Source organism: Canis lupus, chromosome 24, assembly GCF_048164855.1.
Source record: "Canis lupus baileyi chromosome 24, mCanLup2.hap1, whole genome shotgun sequence".
NCBI lineage: Eukaryota > Metazoa > Chordata > Mammalia > Carnivora > Canidae > Canis > Canis lupus.
In genome coordinates, this window is record NC_132861.1 from 19,775,069 (window position 1) to 19,795,334 (window position 20,266).

Sequence of the window (20,266 nt, forward strand, 5' to 3'; positions counted from 1 at the left end):
AAAAATATTCCTTTATATTCTGAGAGTAAGGAAAGTGCATAAAACAAAATCCAGAAGTAATAAAACTGTTAAATTTGACAAAAAGGGACACCTGGGTGGCTCAGTGGTTGAGTGCCTGCCTTCGGCCCAGGGCATGATCCTGGAGTCCTAGGATGGAGTCCCACATCAGGCTCCCTTCATGGAGCCCACTTCTCTTTCTGCCTATGTCTCTGCCTCTCTCTGCATGTCTCCCATGAATAAATAAATAAAATCTTCAAAAAACATGTTTTTTGACAATAAAATTTACAACTTTACATAACAAAAATTTATATAAGCATCCAATCACAGTTATATATAACATGGCAGGGTATCATTACATATTAGTGCCACATAAACTTTATAAAAAGTCGAACCATGTTAGAAGTCAAAGACAATGGTTTTCTCTTTTTTTTAAAGATTTTATTTATTTATTTGAGAAAGATACAGAGATAGTAAGAGAGCATGAGCAGTAAGGAAGGGAACGTTCAGCAGGGAGCCTGTCTCGGTCTTGATCCCAGGACTCATGACCTGAGCTGAATGTAGGCACTTTTTTTTTTTTTTTTTTTTTTTTTTTTTTTTTAAGATTTCATTTATTTACTCATGAAAGACACAGGGAAAGAGAGAGAGACATAGGCAGAGGGAGAAGCAGGCCCCATGCAGGGAGCCCGTTGCGGGACTCGATCCTGGGTCTCCAGGATCAGGTCCTGGGCCGAAGGCAGGCGCCAAACCGCCGAGCCACCGGGCTGCCCCTGATGTCGGCACTTAATTGACTGAGCCACCCAGGCATCCTGACAGTGTATCTGAGGAGGTAGAAGGAGATTAGTAATTGGGAGAGAACACAAAGGGGCTAAACTGGTAATGTTAAGTTTCTTGAAGTAGATCTTAAAAATCAAGAAGAAAGGCTTATATTTCATTTTTTTAAATGACACTATGAGACAGGGATTGCTATTTCTACAACTTTACACAGGGTAAACAAGGCAAGGCATGAAAGAGGTTAAATAATTTGCTCAGGACACAGACGGATGATTGGTGGGGCCAGGATTTTAACCCACACCAACTTACTAAAGCCAGCATTCTTAACCAAACTTTCCATATATCAGAAGATAATAAATGCAACCTAATTATCAAACAGATAATATTAAAATACAATAAAATGATTAGGAAGTAATAGGTTTGGGGTTTTTTTGTTTGTTTTTTTATTATTATTTATGAGAGACATAGAAAGAGAGAGAGAGAGAGGGAGAGACACAGGAGGAGGGAGAAGCAGGCTCCTTGCCAGGAGTCCGACGTGGGACTCGATCCCAGGACTCCAGGATCGCGCCCTGGGCCAAAGGCAGGCACTAAACCACTGAGCCACCCAGGGATCCCCGGAAGTAATAGGTTTTGAGTATTTATTTTGTTTCCAATAATGTTAAGGTCTGAAGTTTGTTCCCCCAAAATTCCTATGTTGAAGCCCTACTCCTAATGAGATTATATTTGGAATTGAGCCTATACGAAGGCAGTTAAGGTTAGTAAGTCCTAATCAGACAGGACTAATATCCATCCTTATAAAAGGAAGAGATCAGATATTCCCTTCTCCTCCCCTCCCCTCACCAACCACCCTTTTGCAAAGAGGAAAGACCATGTGAGGACACTACAAGAAGCAAGGCTATCTACAAGGCTAAAAGAGCAGCCTCACAAGAATCCAATCCAGAAAGGTACCGGGATCTTAGACTTGTAGCCTCCAGAACTATGAGAATATAAATTTGTTATTTGAGCCCTCTAGTCTGGTATTTTGTTATGGCAGCCCCAGCAGACTAATAAAAATTTATCTATCTATTATTTTTTAAAGTGTGTTTTTAATAACGTACAAATTTCCTAAAAATTTAACTTGGGCAGTCATAAAAAAGGAGGAAAGTCCATATATCACTGATAATGATTTCCAAGATATTAGACTCTTTTAAACATTAACAGATATTAGACTCTACTAGATATTAATAGTTTTTTAATAACTCACAAATTTCCTGAAAATTTAACTTGAGCAGCCATTAAAAAAAAGAGGAAAGTCCTTGATAGACAATGATTTCCAAGATATACTATGAAGTGAAAAACGGAAGATGCAGCATAGTACATACAGTATGCTCTTTTCTACAGACAAAAGAGAAACTAAGAAGCAATTACATATTTTCTTAATTTTTCATAAGGAGCAGAACACATAAAATATTAAGAACTGAAAAGCTAATGCCTATAAAAGATGAGAAGAAATCAAAAGAAGAAATAGGAGCTACTTTTCTCTGAATGTATGTTTTTATGTACACTTCACTTTTGAACCACATGTATATATTCAAAAACAAACTAAATCAAAAGACCTTAACATTGAAATATAAGTAAGATAATCATTCCTAAGCTAAACTTTAAAATTGTACTTGGAACTCTTCTCCTTTACCCATAAACAATATTTCAAAAGAGGAATCATTCTGCCAGCATTTACCATTATATGTAAAATCACAATGTCTGAAAATCTACATACATCAGTATTCATTTGGGTTAGGTCAACTCTAAGAGTTGAAGAAAATAATGGAATTAAATGAGATTCCAGAATAAACCTAGTTAATAAATACTGCTAAAGTAAAACTATTACGGCAACTTAAAAATATTCAAAAGAATGGCCAATTCTGATTAGATCATGAATTACCTGTTTGTATTCACTGACACAACTTTGACAGCAAAATCTTTTCTGCTGACCATCGATCACCAGGACATTGTTTCCAGCACCTTTGCTCGGCAGGTACTCTCCACACTGCTCACAGCAATTCATTATTAAACCATTAGCCATTCTGTATCTATTAAAGCAGTGGTCACTGCACAGCTTATGAGTCATATTTTTAAAGCTAACTTCATGGCGAATCTAAAAACAAGCAAACAAAATTTTAAAGACCAATGAGTATCACACGTAGCTAAATAACAAGGTGCTCCAACAGAAAGAAAACAACTCAATGATTTTTCTGTGGAAGGCTTATTTAGGCAAAGAGAAAGAAAATAGCTTTCATTTTCTTTGAACTATTTTTATACACACAAGAAATACATGTATGGCAGAGGGGGAACCACTAGTGAATTATTACAAACTTCTCTAGAGTTATCTAAAAATGATAGGAAACAACTCAGGTTGGATATTGTTAATATAAAATTCTAAAACAGATTGAAAAATCTTTAGACCAATCCAAAAGGAACTAAAATTAAGTACATTGCTCTAGAAAGGGAGGAGAGAACCAATATTATAAAAAATTCAAATGATATGTAGAGTACACAGGTTTTTCTTCAAACAAATACAGAAATGTTAATACATCAGTAATGTGAAGTTATCAAAAAATAGTCTCTCCACTTATTCTCCTTCTTAAGCATTCTAGTCTGTTGTCTTTTGGTAATCAGCCTATGTGTTTAAACACTATGGTTTTGGCTCTCTCTACATGTTCCAAACCTCAAGAAAAAGTCAACTAATATTAAATTTTATTATTTCCTAAATCATGCTCCCCATGTGAGAATGGGATTACATAATGGGATATTATTATAAGATAAATTTTATATATCCTCTGTTTTAAGGAAATACATACTGATCAGTTTATCCTAACTATTAAATAATGTTAAGAATATTTCCATTATTTAGAACTAAAGAGAGAAGGCACAAAAATACAAACCTCTGTTAGTTTACCACAAATTGTACATCTTGATTTATTTAGAGCTCCTTTAGTAGGATTCTGTTTGTCCTCATAGAGAGACAAACAAGATGTACTACAGAATTCCTGGAAGGATTCACTTGAATCCACTTGAGCAACAATGGTTCCTTTCATTGTAGTTATATCTCTGAAAAATAAGCAAGACAACTTAAAGCAAAATTCTATTTTTAAAAAAATCAAATATAAGAGTAATAACTAACATTTCTAATTTCTATAAATTGAACCATGTGAATCAAATACCATTTAGATCCATGAAATCACTTTTACTATTTAAAACCTCTTGGCAATAAAATTTTAATACAAAAGATTAAAAAACAAAAGTATTTTATACTATTAAATCTTTGCCAGTACTCAATTTATCTTCAAACTCCTTAACAAGGCTTCAAGATATTGGAAACACTTTTTTAAAAAGTTATTACTTACAAGGAGTTTAATGTCCAGGTCTAATCCCCTGAGGTATGAATTTGTAATACCTAGTCAATTCCTTTCCCATGCATAAGTAGAAAGTCTGAAAGATCTAGGTCACAGAGATGACAGATATTCTAGAGAAGATAACTGAACTTAAGTACACCTCCATATCCATAACCCAAAACAACCCTACCTACCATTCTACACAGCTCTCCAAATGCAATTAGCAATCAAAAAAACAATACTGATGACATGTGACAATTCCCTTTAATAAAATTCTGAATTTTGAGGTCCTATGTTACAGTATGCAAAAGGCTACTACTATAAAGCAATCTAAAAACTGTATGATTGTTCCAATATTTGAATTCAATTTATACAGAACACTAAGGCTTTTTCAAAGTTCTAAGATCTAAAAAATATCGTCACAAACATAGGCTGCTCCAAAATATGGTAGGCTCCAGGCTCAGCACGGATCTAAGTGCAGGGCTTGAACTCACAACCCTGAGACCAAGACCAAAGCTGAAACTGAGTTGGATGTTTAACTGACTAAGCTACCCAGATGCTCCAATATTCCATTTATTTTTAACTAGTGGAAGCCAGACCTAAAAATTGGCAGAAGAGAGAACTGTCTCTCTCCAAGGCTATCAAAAAACTGTTACCTGAGTCTTAAAACCGTGAGCAGGAGCACCTAGATGGCTCAGTTGGTTAAGCATCTGCCTTAGACTCAGGTCATGACCCCAGGATCCTGGGATAGAGCCAGAATCTGCTCCCTGTTCAGCAGAGGGACAGCTTCTCCCTCTCTCTCTGCCACTCCCCCTGCTTGTACTTGCTTGCTCCCTCTGTCAAATAAATAAATAAAATCTTTAAAAATAAATAAATAAAATCTAAAGACATGCCAATTTAAAATGATCTTAAAATGAAGATAGTGCAAAATCTGACCTATTTTTATATAGTACTAGTTATAAATAAACTGCAAAACAATATTATCTTGCCAAAATTAAATTCTAATAATTAGTAATGTGAATAAGCTGTATGCATTTTGACAAATGTCAAGGAGTCCAATGGAGATTACAGACAAAATTACAAGGGCCTTAAATCAACCTCAGAGCACCTGGCTGGCTCAGTCATTTGGGTATCTGACTCTTGACTTTGGCTAGGGTCATGGTCTCATGGCGTGAGCCTCAAATCCAGCTCCACACTCAGCATGAAGTCTGCTTAGGATGCTCTCTCTCTCCCTCTCCCTCTGCACAACCCCCTCTACCCCGCATGCTCACGTGCTGTCTTTCTCTCTCTCAAATAAATCAATAAATCTTTTATAAATAAAGAAATAAACAAACCCCAAAGTCTGCCCAATAGGAAGTCTTTTACCATAAGCCACCTGGTGTGGTAGAAAAGCCTCCAAAGCCATTACACATTTGAGTTTGGCTTTAAGATTTAAACAACTAGCTTACTAATTTTTCAAACACCATAATTCACCTCTTAGACTCATGATTTCCCTAAAATTATATACCACCAATATTCAATCATATGGAATGATGTTGAAAGGTAAACCTTACCTACATTTGTGATGAGCAAAGCATAACCTACAGACTTGTTGGACCACTCTGTTGTACACCTGAAACTAATGTAATACCATGTGTCAACTATACTTCAATTAAAAAAAAAGAAAAGAAAAGAAAACCTTACTTTTTACACATAACACAAAGTTTCTTTGGAGCAGGCTTGTGAGAGAAGGAGGAAAGGCAGGTGGTAGAACAAAAGAGGTGAGCTGATCCTTTTCGTTGATAAGCTGTCTGTCCCTTCTGTAAAGGTTTTTTGCAGTTTGCACAAGTGACTTTAACTGGTTTAGTGGGTTGTTGCTGTGCAGAAGGCTGGAAAATTTGTTTAGGAAGTGAGGCCACTGGTGATAAAGAATCCACCCCTGGTTGTTTCTGATTACGAGGAAATGAAGCTGACTGGGAAATCCAGGAATCTTAAAAACAAAATGCACAAGGAAAAGTAATGAAACAGGTATTTATACACACTGAAAATGCTATCAAACAGTTTTAACCTCCCATCTAGTACTAGTACACATTTTAGACATTAATAAGGCAATAGTACAGTAGAGAGGTATAAACCAAGGTTTTGGCCTAAGAATGCCTGGTTGACATTTAGACTCCACCTACTAGAATCAAAGTAATTTAAACTCTGTGCCTGGGACGCCTGGGTGGCTCGGTGGTTGAGCATCTGCCTTTGGCCTAGGGCATGATCCTGGAGTCCCAGGATGGAGTCCCACATCAGGCTTCCTGCATGGAGCCTGCTTTTCTCTCTATGTCTCTGCCTTTCTCTCTGTGTCTCTCATGAATAAATAAAATCTTTAAATAAATAAATAAACTGTGCCTAACTCTTTTCTAAACTGGAAATTGTAACAACTTCATACAAATGGTAACATTAAAGAGAATATATGCAATAAATACATGCAATGAATCAGAGTGACTAGAACAGAGGAAGCACTAAAAGATATTAGGCATTATTTATTAAACTGAAATATTAAGTAAGGAAAACTTACATCAACATAATAAAATCTTGACCAGTTAGAACCTTTGACAAATATAGTACAGGTCTGATAAAGTTTATATAAGGTTATATTCAAAATATTTTAAGTGTGGAGCCCAACATGGTGCTTGAATTCACAACCCAGAGATCAGGCCTTAGCTGAGATCAAGAGTTCCATACTTAACCGTCTGAGCCAACCAGGCACCCTTCAAAACATCTTTTTTTTTTTTTAAAGATTTTATTTATTTATTCATGAGAGGCACAGAGCAAGAGAGAGAGAAGAGAGAGAGAGAGGCAGAGACACAGGCAGAGGGAGAAACAGGCTCTATGCAGGGAGCCTGACGTGGGACTCGATCCCGGGTCTCCAGGATCACTCCCTGGGCTGAAGGCAGCGCCAAAACACTGAGCCACCAGGGCTGCCCCAAAACATCTTTTTAAATACAACTTTTCCATGTTTAATTCCATGGCCTCTAGACCACATAATTTCAAACAAATATGAGTGTAGCACAGAAATGATAACCCACCATATAGTGACCAATCTAACATATTATTCTCTCACTGCAAACAGTTTCATCATAGCACAGAATTGAAAGATATGTGTAACAGTAACATTAGATTGCAAAGTAATTTATCTTTTCTCTCTTTAATAGTAAGCTTTTTAGGTATACTGCAGGAAATCTTCAGCTTCTTCACTAGTTACTACTGCATAAACATCTCACTACACTACCAATACCAAAACCTTTTTCCCTTCTGAAATTTTACAGACCACCATTTCTAGTATCTACTACTGTCTCTAGTAATTTATTTCCTTTCTAAGTTCTTCCAAATTTTGAGCTTTCATACATAAAAAGTTGCCCTTTATAGGAAAAACATTTTTTTTTCCTTCCACGGGAAGTACAAATATATCTGAAGCTCAGGAAAACTTCTATACTATCAAAATCTTGAGGAGAGTGATTTCCTGGCACCAACTCAGTCTATCAACCTAATGATTTCCAGGGGCTACATTAACACTGCTACTGAAATTTTACCTTGCTCCACCATATCCCTCCCCACAAAAACTGTACTTTATAAATAGAGTAAATTGAGTGCATTCTGGAATCTTGTTATTCTGCTATCATCAAGGTAATGGACCAGTTTTAATAAATAAGTAAAAATACTAATAAATACAAAGAAAATACAATTGACCTTTGAACAACATGGGTTTGAACTACACGAGTCTACTTATGTGCAGATTTTTTTCATAGTACAGTATTATAAAGGTATTTTCTTTTCCTTATGATTTTCATAATAACATTTCTTTCCTCCAACTTACTTTACAGTAAGAATTCAGCATATAATACATGTCATACAAAATATATGTTGAGGGATGCCTGGGTGGCTCAGCGGTACAGTGTCTGTCTTTGGCTCAGGGCGTGATCCCGGGATCCCAGGATCAAGTCCCACATCGGGCTCCCTGCATGGAGCCTGCTTCTCCCTCTGCCTGTGTCTCTGCCTCTCTCTCTGTGTCTCTCGTGAATAAGTAAGTAAAATCTATGTATATAGATAGATAGATAATTATACATGTATATATATACATATATATGTATAGATAGATAGATATGTGTGTATATACACATGTATGGCTATATACAGATATATGATATGTATACATATTATATATATGTTGACTTTATTATTAAGGCTTCCAGTCAACAGTAGGCTACTAGTAAAACAAAACAAAAAAACAGCAGGCTACTAGTAGTTAAGTTTTGGGGGAGTCAAAAGTTATACATGGATTTTCAAGTGCATGGTAAGCAGGGGTAAGTAGCTGGCACCTCTAAGCCCTGCAATACTTAAAAGTCAACTATAGTCACTAACTGAAAATTTCACATTATGAAGGGCCTCCAATCAAAAATTATATTTGAACATATGCTAGAAGAAATAGTTTCTTGTTAAACAAATACTGGGTCCTTAGGATTTTCTATTTTAAAGGTTTATCATCTGAATACATACTTAAAGAAACTACTTAAACTTAAGGGCATCTAGTAACTTGATTTTGAAAAAATGGCATGCTTTATTTCCAATTTAGTTTTAGACCCTTTATAAATAATATGATGTCTCCCTTTATCTATTTTTCAGCTCTTATATTTCTCCCACTTTCAAATTTTCACACCCTCCAACATCAAAATACTTTTAGGAAGAGAAGTTTTGTCTAAATCCTCTATTTTATACAAAGGATATCAGGGAATAACAGTTTAATTTGCCCAAGTCACAATTAGTCTGAGAGCCAGTATAAACAGCCAAGATTTTATAACTCCCTATTACAAATAAAAACAGCAAATAAAAACAAGAGTTAATTCAAAAACAAAAGAGCAAATGGTGTTTCTATTGAGTTTTTCTGATAATATACATTCCCTTGTATGACAGTTTGAATAAACACAATTCGTTTTTTTATTTTTAAATTTTTAAAAAATACTCTCTATACCCATGGGCTCGAACCCACAACCCCAAGATCAAGAGTCACATGCTCCACCAACTGAGTCAGCCAAGTATCCCCAGCAACACAATTCTTACAATGATATACTCCTTTGACTCAGCAATATTTCTAAAGAAATAAGATCCTAAGATACACACATAAGAATATTCTTAAGAGTTATTTAAATAGTAAAAACTGGAATCAGGGTAAAAAGAGAATAAAATCAAACGTACAGACTTCATATGGTCAAAAAATTCAAGACTTACTCTTAGGTATTTAAAGGGGTGGTTGGAGAAAAGTTTACAAAACTATACCTAAACCATGATCTCAGGTTAGATTTTTTTTTTCTTTTTTTTATGAGAGACAAGGAGAGACAGAGAGAGCGCACAGAGACACAGGCAGAAAGAGGCAGGCTCCATGCAGGAGCCCGACGTGGGACTCGATCCTGGGACCCCAGGATCACGCCCTGGGCCAAAGGCAGGTGCTCAACCGCTGAGCCACCCAGGCGTCCCTCAGGTTAGAATTAAATGTACTACTCTCAATAGTGAGACTATTTTCCTCTTCATATTCTTATGTTTTTAATATATTTATAATTACAATAAAGACAAAATGGCTATTTTGAAATTGATTTGAGAATTATCATATTTCCTTTTTTGTTTTTCATTATCATATTTCTTAAACTTTTACATGAACCAGAAGGTTACAACATATATACAGCTGGTAGTATAAACTGGTAAGACGTTTCTGGAAGGCAGTACAACAATATAATTTCTAAACCTTTAAAATGCTCATACAAACTCAGTAGATACATCCTCCCCAACCTAGACCTATCTACACATATAAGTTATACACATAAGGGAAAGGGTCTTGGAAGGAAGGCAGGAGAAATTTCCCAAATTAAATAATCAGGAACCTATTTCTTTCAAAATCACTATAAACCAGATAAATTTTTTCAACAAAAAAATCTTTGGAAGGATAGGGACAATGATATCCTTTGGCCTAGTAACTTCACTACTAGGAATATACTCTAAAGAAATAATGAAGAGTTTCAACAAAGATGTTCATCATAAACCTATAACAGCAAAATATGGGAAACAGTATGAACACCAAATATGAGAATGGTATATCCTCATCCACTGTGTAGCCATTAAATTTTTGTGTATAAAATGTTAATGGTATGAGAAAATACAATGTAATGTTAAATGGGAAACAAACAGCAAAATTATTCAGAGTTGTATTTCAATCAAGTTAAAATATAATGGAAAAAGACTGACAGATAGTCACTCAAAAAGCACTGACAATTGTAATCTTCTGTTTATAATACTATCCAGGAATTTCTTTCCCTCATTTTTAATTACAGATTTTCCAAACATTCTTCAAAAAACCTTACTCTCATAATCAAAAAAATAAGAAAAAAGGAAAAATGACTAGCATTTTACAGCATTCTACACTACTTAAAATCTAGTCATTCCTTATTATTTTCCACAACTTCTAGGCTGATAAAATTGCTAATGAGCCTAAAATAATGAAAAAATGAGAGAGAAACAGAGAGAGAAGGATATATATAGAGAGAGAAAGACAAAGGTTGAGGGGCAGAGGTGAAAGGGACATACACAGACATGGTCATCAAAAACCCTGAGTTGTTATAACTTTCTTTTTTAATGTGTTCACAGAGCAAAGCTGCCTGAAGAAAAAATTTTTAAATAGTCCAGAAATTTACCAACATTCAAATATTAAAAACTAATAAAATGCTATTACAAAAAAATTAAAATCAGATAAGCCATCAAAATTAGCACAAATAAAGTAAAAACATATCTAATGCACCTATTATACAATACTGTATTGCTCCTTAACTGTGCTATTTATCTTTTTTCACAATTTACACATTACTACTAAATACTAAAAACATATCAGCAAAAACTAAGCCTGTGACAAATAAGATGCCAAACTGTTAGACACCAGTAGTACTGAATGTAAAGTTTATTCCAATTCTTTAAACAAAAATTACTGCGATTAGTTTTCTAATAATCTGCAGAGACATAATACATGGTTTTACATCTCATTAGCCAAAATTTCAAACTTTTTTTTTTTAAGATTTTATTTATTTATTCATGAGAGACACAGAGAGAGAGGCAGAGACATAGGCAGAGGGAGAAGCTAGCTCCATACAGGGAGCCTGACATGGGACTCAATCCCAGGACTCCAGGATCATGCCCTGGGCTGAAGGCGGGTGCTAAACCACTGAGCCACCCAGGCGTCCCGCCAAAATTTCAAACTTAAAAGTCAATGGAATTAATTTCTCTTACATGAATAAACTGACCAAGGTAGTACCAATTAATACAATGAAAAAAGTATCAGGCAAGTTTACATGGGGTACATCACTTACTACTTACCAGGATTATGATGAGTTGCAGATTCTCCATTCTGAAAAACGTCTCCTGCCACATTGATTCTACCAGGATTAAAAGGTCCTACTCCAGTCTTGGTCTGTGAAGTCAAAGATGGGGTGTATGTTTGTATATTAACACCAAAATTACTTGACTGCAGTCCGTTAGAGACATCTCCCAAGTTGGTATTCTGCAGTGATGTTACATGTGTAATCATTAAGTTCATATCTCGCCCGTCAGTATTTTCTAATTGGCCATCATTCACAGAGCTTACACCTGTTTCTAAGGTTGTAACATTAGCAATCTGAATTTCAGAGTCTGGTTCTGTGGTGATACCACTATTACCCATTCCTGCATTTACCTTACTTCTTGAAAAACTGGAAGTGGAGAAATCCACATCATTGGTTCTGTTTTTAGTCTCAGGTGGTCTCCGTTCAATAAAATTGGAGGAATTTTTCTCTTGACCTTGATTTGTTTCCATGTCCTCTTCATCATCAATGACAATTGTCTCACTTACACTTCCCTTCTGAGAAGCCAACTCTTTTGAGGAAGGAAGAATTTTGGAATCATTTCCTTGTAGTTCTTCATTTTTGGATGATGTAAATGTTATGGTTCTTTGATCAGCTACCACTGGTGCAGAAGGTGGGGGAGGTTGTACAGGTTCAATAAAAACAACATCATCATCATCTTCCACTGATGAGTTTTGAAACTTATTAGATCTAGCAACTAAAGAATTGGGTGGACCACTAAATGAATTTCCTACATTGGTGAGACTAGTTGCCATGGCCGTACTCCCTAATAAAACAGGAGTTTGCTCAGTCAGTTCTAATCCTCCCACTGAACCTGTGTCCATGCCAAAAAACCTGTGAAGAAAATGGAAAAAAGAAAAATAAAACAAATGTCAGTATAATCTTTTGCTCTTCTAACTGAATTTCTTAAGTACATTTTTTATTCTAAATGACAATAATTCTTATCTAATAAAGGGAAAATTTGGTATCCATTCTATACTCTCATTCACTAATCATTTCATATAGTTTACATGTGAACCTCTTGACTATAAAAAGAAACGCAATTAACCAATTTTCAGCAATGATATGCAGTGCATTATTTCCACCTCCAACCCCTCCTTTCTACCATACTACTTAAGCTATAAACTTTAACACTGAAAACACAGATAAATCCTTTGATATGTATTTAACAAGAAAATAACCAAAATACGACAACAAAAATCCCTTCACTATACTTTTATCCCATTTATCCACTGTATTAAATAAAGTGATACAATTTAATCCCTAATTTCACCTACCTCATCCTTTTTCATCCTTTGTTCTCATATTCCCTGGCTCCCCTGTAACCATATAATTAAATCCTTCTGAGAATCTGAAATCTTTCTTGACCCTATCCTGAAAGCTTAAATCTTTATTTGCCAGGCACTATGCTGTGTGCTTTATATACATGTATCAGGCTGAAGAATGGCTCCAAAGATATCAGATCCTAATCCCTAGAACCTGTAAATGTTATTTTATATGAGAAAAGGGTCTTTGCAGATATGATTAAGACTGAGAATTTAAAAACAGATTAGCCCTAATGCACAAGTTTACAATGGGAAGTGGAAGGAGATTATAGGCATAAGAGAAAGTAATGTGACCTTTGAGGCAGGTCAGATTAGAGACTGAAGTGATGCACCCAAGGAATATTGGACCAGAATGTAGAAACAAAAAGGAATGGATTCTTTCCTAAGGCCTCCAGAGGAAGCCTCACCCTGCTGACACCTTGATTTGAGCCCAATGACACTAATTTCTGACTTTTGACCTCCAGGATTATGAGACAAAAAATTTGTTGTTTTAAGCCACCAAATTATGGTCATTTGTTACAATGACCACAAGAAATTTATACAATCCACTTCTTAGTTACATTTTTTTTAAGATTTTATTTATTTATGAGAGATATAGAAAGAGTGGCAGAGACAAAGACAGAGGAAGGAGAAGCAGGCTCCATGCAAGGAGCCCAATGTGGGACTCGATCTTGGGAATCCAGGATCACATTGAGCCAAAGGCAGACGCTCAACCGCTGGGCCTCTTAGTTACATTTTCAAAACAACCATTGATATAATTTTTGTCATTTTTGTCTCATTTTAATGAATAAGAAATTAAGGCTTAGAGATGCTAACTAACCTGCCCAAGTCACATAGCTAGAATGCATATCTGAGTCTTTATAATCCAATACTCCAAACTCTTCATTACTTGCTATAACCAGTAATTTCTGAGCACCTAATATATATGTAGGGCCATGTTGAAGCCAAAGAGACAGCAGAGACTTGATTGATAGTCAAGAGCCAGAAAAGAAAGTAAGTTCTTGAGCAGATGGAGAGGATGAGGTCATGGACACAGGTGGTAGTAGAACTAATCCTGAACATGAATCAGAGAATTTCAGAGAATAAGTAGGGAAAATATGAAAGAAAGGAAAAAAAAATAGAGGGGTGGAGGTGGGAGGGTCGTTATAGATTGTAGGTTACTTTGTGGATAAAGTGGATGGGAATTTGAAGTGGTTTATACATGGTAGCCTAATTTTCACAAAGTTATCTGAGAAGGTGAGGAAACAGTGGTTGTACAAGTCTTAAACACTGGTCTAAGAGCCCCAAGGCCAACTCTTAAATCCCATATAATCCCTTTTCTCTAATAAAGCCACTTAGCCCCATTTAAAAATTAAAAAAAAAAAAAAAAGGCTGTTTAAGAACATTTACTACTTCATATATATTGCCATTTGCTTATTTTGCTGTAAGGAGCATCTGGGACAATGAAGAAGATACTAAGATACATAAATACCACTTTGGCAGACAGGTGACAGGGATGGAGAAATTGTATATTTTGTTGTGTTTTGATTTCTAAATATAATTTACTTGTTTTTAAAGCAAAATTTAAAGTTTTAAAAACAAAGTGGTAATAGAATGATCAGAGAAGACCTCTTTGAGCAGGTCACATTTACACAGAAATCTGGAATGACAAGAAAGATACAACTGTGGGAAAATTGTAGGAAGGGAATTTCAGATCCTGCAAAGCCAGAGGGAATAGTTGGTGAATTCAAACAAAAGAATAAAGACCAATGTGGCTAAACCAGGTAGGTAGGGAAGAACTGTAGGAGATATAAAAACATGCACAGAACAACCCACCAAAGCCAACAAGCTAATTGATTAACTGCATTTAACAAAGATTTAAGAATCACCTAACCTAGTATGTATAAGACACTGATTTGGACACCTGAAGAGAGAAAGGAAAAAAAAAACAAGTAAGCCTCCCTGAAACTAGCAATCATAAATTCTTTTTTTTTTCCTAAGATTTTACTTATTTATTAGAGACACAGAGAGAGAGAGAGGCAGAGACACAGGCAGAGGGAGAAGCAGGCTCCTGCTTCACAAGCAGGGAGCCTGACGTGGGACTCACTCCCGGGTCTCCAGGATCACGCCCTGGGCTGAAGGCAGTGCTAAACCGCTAAGTCACGGGGGCTACCCAACAATCATAAATTCTAAATGCAAGTCTGGATGTTACTGTAACAGGAAAAATTGTAGTGTTTTCACCAAAAGGTTACATGTCACTTACATTTTTGATACATCGCTTGGGCTGCTATTTGGGAAATGGATTATAAAAGAAGGCATGACTAGAAGGAAAGAAACCAACTAGATGGCCACTGATCCAAGTGAGAGATGATGGTACTTGAAACAAAGGTGATGACAGGAGATGGAAAAAAATGGACAGATTAGAGATTTTTAAAAAGTAGATCTTACTAACATGAAAAGATCAGTTAAGATTACCGTTGACTGGAAAAGTCACAGAACACAGGGCATTATTACCAGAATGTTATGCATTTTCCCAAAACCCATACATACACAATACACACACTACGCTTTTCCTCAATACATATATTTTTATGTAAAATCACGGAAAATTAAAAAAAAAAAAACTCTGAAAGTTTCCCATTATACTGATAGACACTGTTTACGAGGAGGGGCAGAGAGTCTGAGTAGGAGAGGTGATCAACAAATTGCACATTAAATTCAACATTAATCTAAAAAAATTTTCAGGCAGCTAGGCACCTGAAAGAACAATGGGAAAATGAGGAGTCAGTAGCAGAAGACAATATAAAGTTGATAAAGCATTAAAGGGATTATCAATCTCCAGAAACCAAAGTGATACAGAATAAGCACTTTTCAGACATTATATAGGAGTATACCGACCATATTATGAAAACACTGGCTAGACCATAACTGAAAACCAGTCTCAAGTCATTACTCTCAGAGCAAAAGCTGTGTCTGTGTCAGTATGGAAGACATGTTAATACTGGAAAATGGCAGAATATACATTTATATCTGCTTTAAAGGAAATGGAGGGATCCCTGGGTGGCGCAGCGGTTTGGCGCCTGCCTTTGGCCCAGGGCGCGATCCTGGAGACCCGGGATCGAGTCCCACGTCGGGCTCCCGGTGCATGGAGCCTGATTCTCCCTCTGCCTATGTCTCTGCCTCTCTCTCTCTCTGTGTGTGACTATCATAAATTAAAAAAAAAAAAATAAATAAAGAAAGAAAATGGATAGATAATTCTATTTAAAACTTTAAGTGGTGACTATTTGCTTTACTCAAAGACCTACACATTAGCATTCCATACTCTGAGACATTTTAAATATTTTAAAAACTTAAAATATAGAGGGGCACCTGGGTGGCTCAGTGGTTGAGTGTGTGCCTTTTGGCTTGGATCGTGATCCCAAGATCCTGGGATCAAGTCCCACACATTAGGCTCCCTTAAGCAGGGAGCCTCCTGCTCCCTCTGCCTATGTCTCTGCCTCTCTCTCTGTGTCTCTCATGAATAAATAAAATCTTAAAAAACAAAACTTAAAATATATACACCAGAGGCACTGGGTGGCTCAGTTGGTTAGCACCCAGCTTTTTGATTTCTGCTCAGGCCATGATCTCAGGATTGTGGGATGGAACTTCCAATCAGGGTCCGTTCTCAGCAGGGTGTCTGCATCTCTCCCTATCTCTCTCCCTTTGCCCTTTCACCTGCTCATGAGTGCTCTCTCTCTCCCTCTTTTTCAAATAAGTAAATCATTAAAAAAAGTAAAATAAAAAATACACATCTACTATTACTCTGAAAGAGCTTCTCACTAAGTAAGATTTCTTCATGGTAAATCAGTAACATATACTACAGAAAACCCTCCTATAAGGCCTTCACATAATTTTAAGTAAACATAAAAAAATTTTTTAACATTACCACTACAGAAAGTATTAAAAGTTGAAATACGCTGAATACTATTAGTTCAAAATTTTCATAACTAAATCAATTAAATTTGTCTTAAAAAATACAAGTGCATATAACCAGTAATATTTAACATTTATTTGATGCTTCTTAGGAGTCGAAAATTCATGTGAGTTAAACATTAAAGCAAATCCATGAAGGAAATCACTATTGCCTTCTCTACACAGTTTTAAAAACAAGAAGTGCCTGGCTGGCTCAATCAGTAAAGCGTGCAACTCTTTATCTCAGGGTCCTGAGTTCAAGGCCCACACACTGATGGGGTCTAGAGCTTATGTTAAAAATATATATTAATAATCTTCAAAGCTAAGCTGTCCACAATGACAGCCACTAAGTTGGATATTATAATTTGAATATTCATATTGCTAGGTAATATGTAATTAAATACTGAACAATAAAATAATATAGCACAGCTCTTACTTAATAAAAAATTCAATAGAATAACCCAAATCAATATTCAAACTACACAAGTATTAAAAGGAAGAAATCAAGTTGAACTTGAAGTTAGCATTCATGTCCACAAGGCAGAAAGTATCCTCATCAAGGTTAATAAATTTTCAGAGGAATAAGGGAAGCAGAAATATACAAATGTTATGATTTGCATAGGCTTTTAATGCATGAATTCTCTAGATCCTTTCTATAGTTTTAGCATACCTAAAACAGAAGACAACAATTTCTAAGACAGAAAAGCTAGAACTGACTTCACAATACCCTCAGAAAGCAGACTGCTAGGCACCAATTCATTCTTCTCAGAAGAAAACAGTGAAGCAAGGAATAGGACTTTCTTTACCAAAGTTCGTTCTCTGCATTAATCCATATCTCAAACAGAATAACTACTGAGCTAGAACTGTTTTCAAATCCTAGACTGCAAATAAATTTAGCCACTTCTGAATCTCACTGAGAATATGTTTCAACCACCAAACACTCAATTAACTCCTTTCAAGTGATTAAAAGTTGACCCCAAGTCTGAATTACATCTAATTAAAAGTTGACCACTTCTACATTATATATATAAAATCTATTCCATTTAACCACTTTTCTGCATCAAGTCCATTCTAATTAGCTATTTTACACGGAGAAAATTCCTTTACTTCTCTGAGCTTCAATTTTCCCTAAAGAAAATGGTATAAAAATAGTTCTCAGGGTTTCTCTTAGAATTCAAGAAGATAACCAGATGTGAAAATCAATTAGCAAACTGTTAACTTCTGAATGATTATCAGGCAATTTTTGCTTAAGCCCCAAGATTTCAGTAAATTTCTAATATTGGTATTCCATTGATATGTCACTAACTGAATTGAATGTTTGCGTCCCCTCAAATTTGTATGTTAAGATAGTATTAGGAGGTAGGGCCTTTGTGAGGTGATTAAGTCACAAAGGTGGAGCCCTCATGAATGATTAATGCCCTTTTTATAAAACACCGCAGAGAACTCCCTTCCCCCTTCTACCATATGAGGACACAATAAGAAGACAGCACTCCCATCTATGAACCGGTAAACTATCCCACACCAAATCTGCCAGAGCCCTGATCTTAGACTTCCCAGCCTCCAGAACTATGAGAAATAAATGTTTGCTGTCTTTGGAAATTCTGTGATGGTCATCATAAATTATGACTAAGATGGTCATCATAAATTATGAATGTTTTACAGTATTATTTGGTCTTTATTTTGATTCAACAAGACTCAATTAATACAATACTTAATGTTCTCATGGAAAAAAAAAAAAAAAAACAAAGAAAATGTGGTAGTTAAAATGTGTTGACATCCCTACCAATAAAAGTATCAGTACTCGCTGAAAAAAGGTGAAGAACATTGAGAGAAAATCACAAAGAAAACACTTCAAAGAGATTCAAGAAGAACGGTTTTCATTTTCTCACTGATAAGCCTATCTAAGAGCTTTCTAGGTAACGTAAATGTTCAAAAGAAAGCTAAGTTGTATTCTTCTCTATAGCACAGGTTACTACTCAATATGTGATCATGGATACTTTTAATAGTTCTGAGTCAATGTGACAAATTTTAAATTTTAAGAATAAAAATTCCTAATCAAAGAGGAGTAAGGGCACCTGGGTGGCTTAGTCGGTTAAGCGCCCAACTCTTAATTTCAACTTAGGTCATGATCTCAGGGTCGTGAGATTGAGACACGTGTCAAAATCCACGCTCAACACAGAGTATATGCTTGAGATTCTTTCTTTCCCCCTGCCCCTTCCCCTGCTTACACAGATGAATGTATACACACACTCTGTGTATAAATAAATAAATAAATAAATAAATAAATCTTAAAGGAATAAATGGATTTACAAATACATATATAAAATACCCATCAAAAAATAGCACCAAACTTAATGTGAAATATTAAAATATTATGTTATTAAAGTCAAGAATAAGATAAGGATATTCTTTATTATTACCATATAGCAATGTTCTGGAAGTACCACCAATGCAATTCCATGAAAAAGAAAAGGAGGTATAAAAATTTAAATGGTGAGGAGCCTGGGTGGCACAGTCAGTTAAGTGGTTAAGTGTCCAACTCTTGATTTTGGTTCAACTCTCAAGTCATGATCTCAGGGTCATGAGATTGAGCCCCACACTCATCTCCATGCTCAGCGGGGAGTTTGCTTGAGATTCTCTCTCCCTATCTCCCTCTGCTCCTCCCACTTGTGCATATTCTCTCTCTCTCAAATAAAAAAAATACATCTTTAAAAAAAAATTTGAAAGGAAAATTATCATTATATGCTAATTAGGTCTCTACCCCCAAAGACCCAAAAATTTTACCTGAAAAACTACCACAGTGAGAAAATTTAATCAAGCACTGGATAAAAATTTATAGGTAGATTACATTAACTGGATGGAGAGGTATCTGGGTGGCTCAGTTGGTTGAGCTCCTAACTCTTGATTTTGGCTCAGGTTATGATCTCAGGGTCAGTCATGAGATCAAGCTATGGGTTGGGCTCTGCACTCAGTGGGAAGTCCGCTGCTCTCCTTCTGCCCTTTCCCCCTCTCATTCACTCTCTCCCCCCACCTCCAAAATAAATAAATAAATCTCTAAAAAAAAATTAATTGGATGACCAACTGGAGACAGATATAAAACTTTGCTTCCATCCAAAAACCGAGTAAATATAGAGATTAAGAAAAAAAGACAAACCTACAAAGGCAAGGAGAACACGGGAGAATTCAACAGCATCAGATATGTTAGAAGAGGGAAAACAGGGAAGCCCAGGTGGCTCAGTGGTTTGGCGCCACCTTCAGTCCAGGGCTTGATCCTAGAGACCCAGGATCGAGTCCCACATTGGGCTCCCTGCATAGAGCCTGCTTCTCCCTCTGCCTGTGTCTCTACCTCTCTCTTTCGGTCTCTCATGGATAAATAAATAAAATTTAAAAAAAAAAAAAAAAAGAGGAAGAGGGAAAACAGAAAAGCATGGATTCACTATGACTGACTTAGAAGTTCTCAAAAGGG

The 20,266-nt window shown here is 35.9% G+C and overlaps 1 protein-coding gene across 8 annotated transcripts in view; it reads right to left on the reverse strand.

Annotated features, from left to right (window-relative positions):
* Nucleotides 1-20,266, reverse strand: part of ZMYM2 (zinc finger MYM-type containing 2) — a 119,719-nt gene that overhangs the window by 76,414 nt on the left and 23,039 nt on the right. For 4 of the 8 annotated variants that reach the window (XM_072795829.1, XM_072795826.1, XM_072795827.1 and 1 more), the window contains 4 exons: nucleotides 11,523-12,379; nucleotides 5,826-6,111; nucleotides 3,693-3,858; nucleotides 2,693-2,905 (listed from right to left, as the gene is read on the reverse strand). In XM_072795829.1, the coding sequence (XP_072651930.1) occupies nucleotides 2,693-2,905; nucleotides 3,693-3,858; nucleotides 5,826-6,111; nucleotides 11,523-12,369 (1,512 nt within the window). In that variant the 5' untranslated portion in view covers nucleotides 12,370-12,379. Of the gene's footprint in view, nucleotides 1-563; nucleotides 819-2,692; nucleotides 2,906-3,692; nucleotides 3,859-5,825; nucleotides 6,112-11,522; nucleotides 12,380-20,266 lie in introns of those variants that run through there. The other 4 variants (XM_072795832.1, XM_072795831.1, XM_072795830.1 and 1 more) reach the window with 2 other exon arrangements.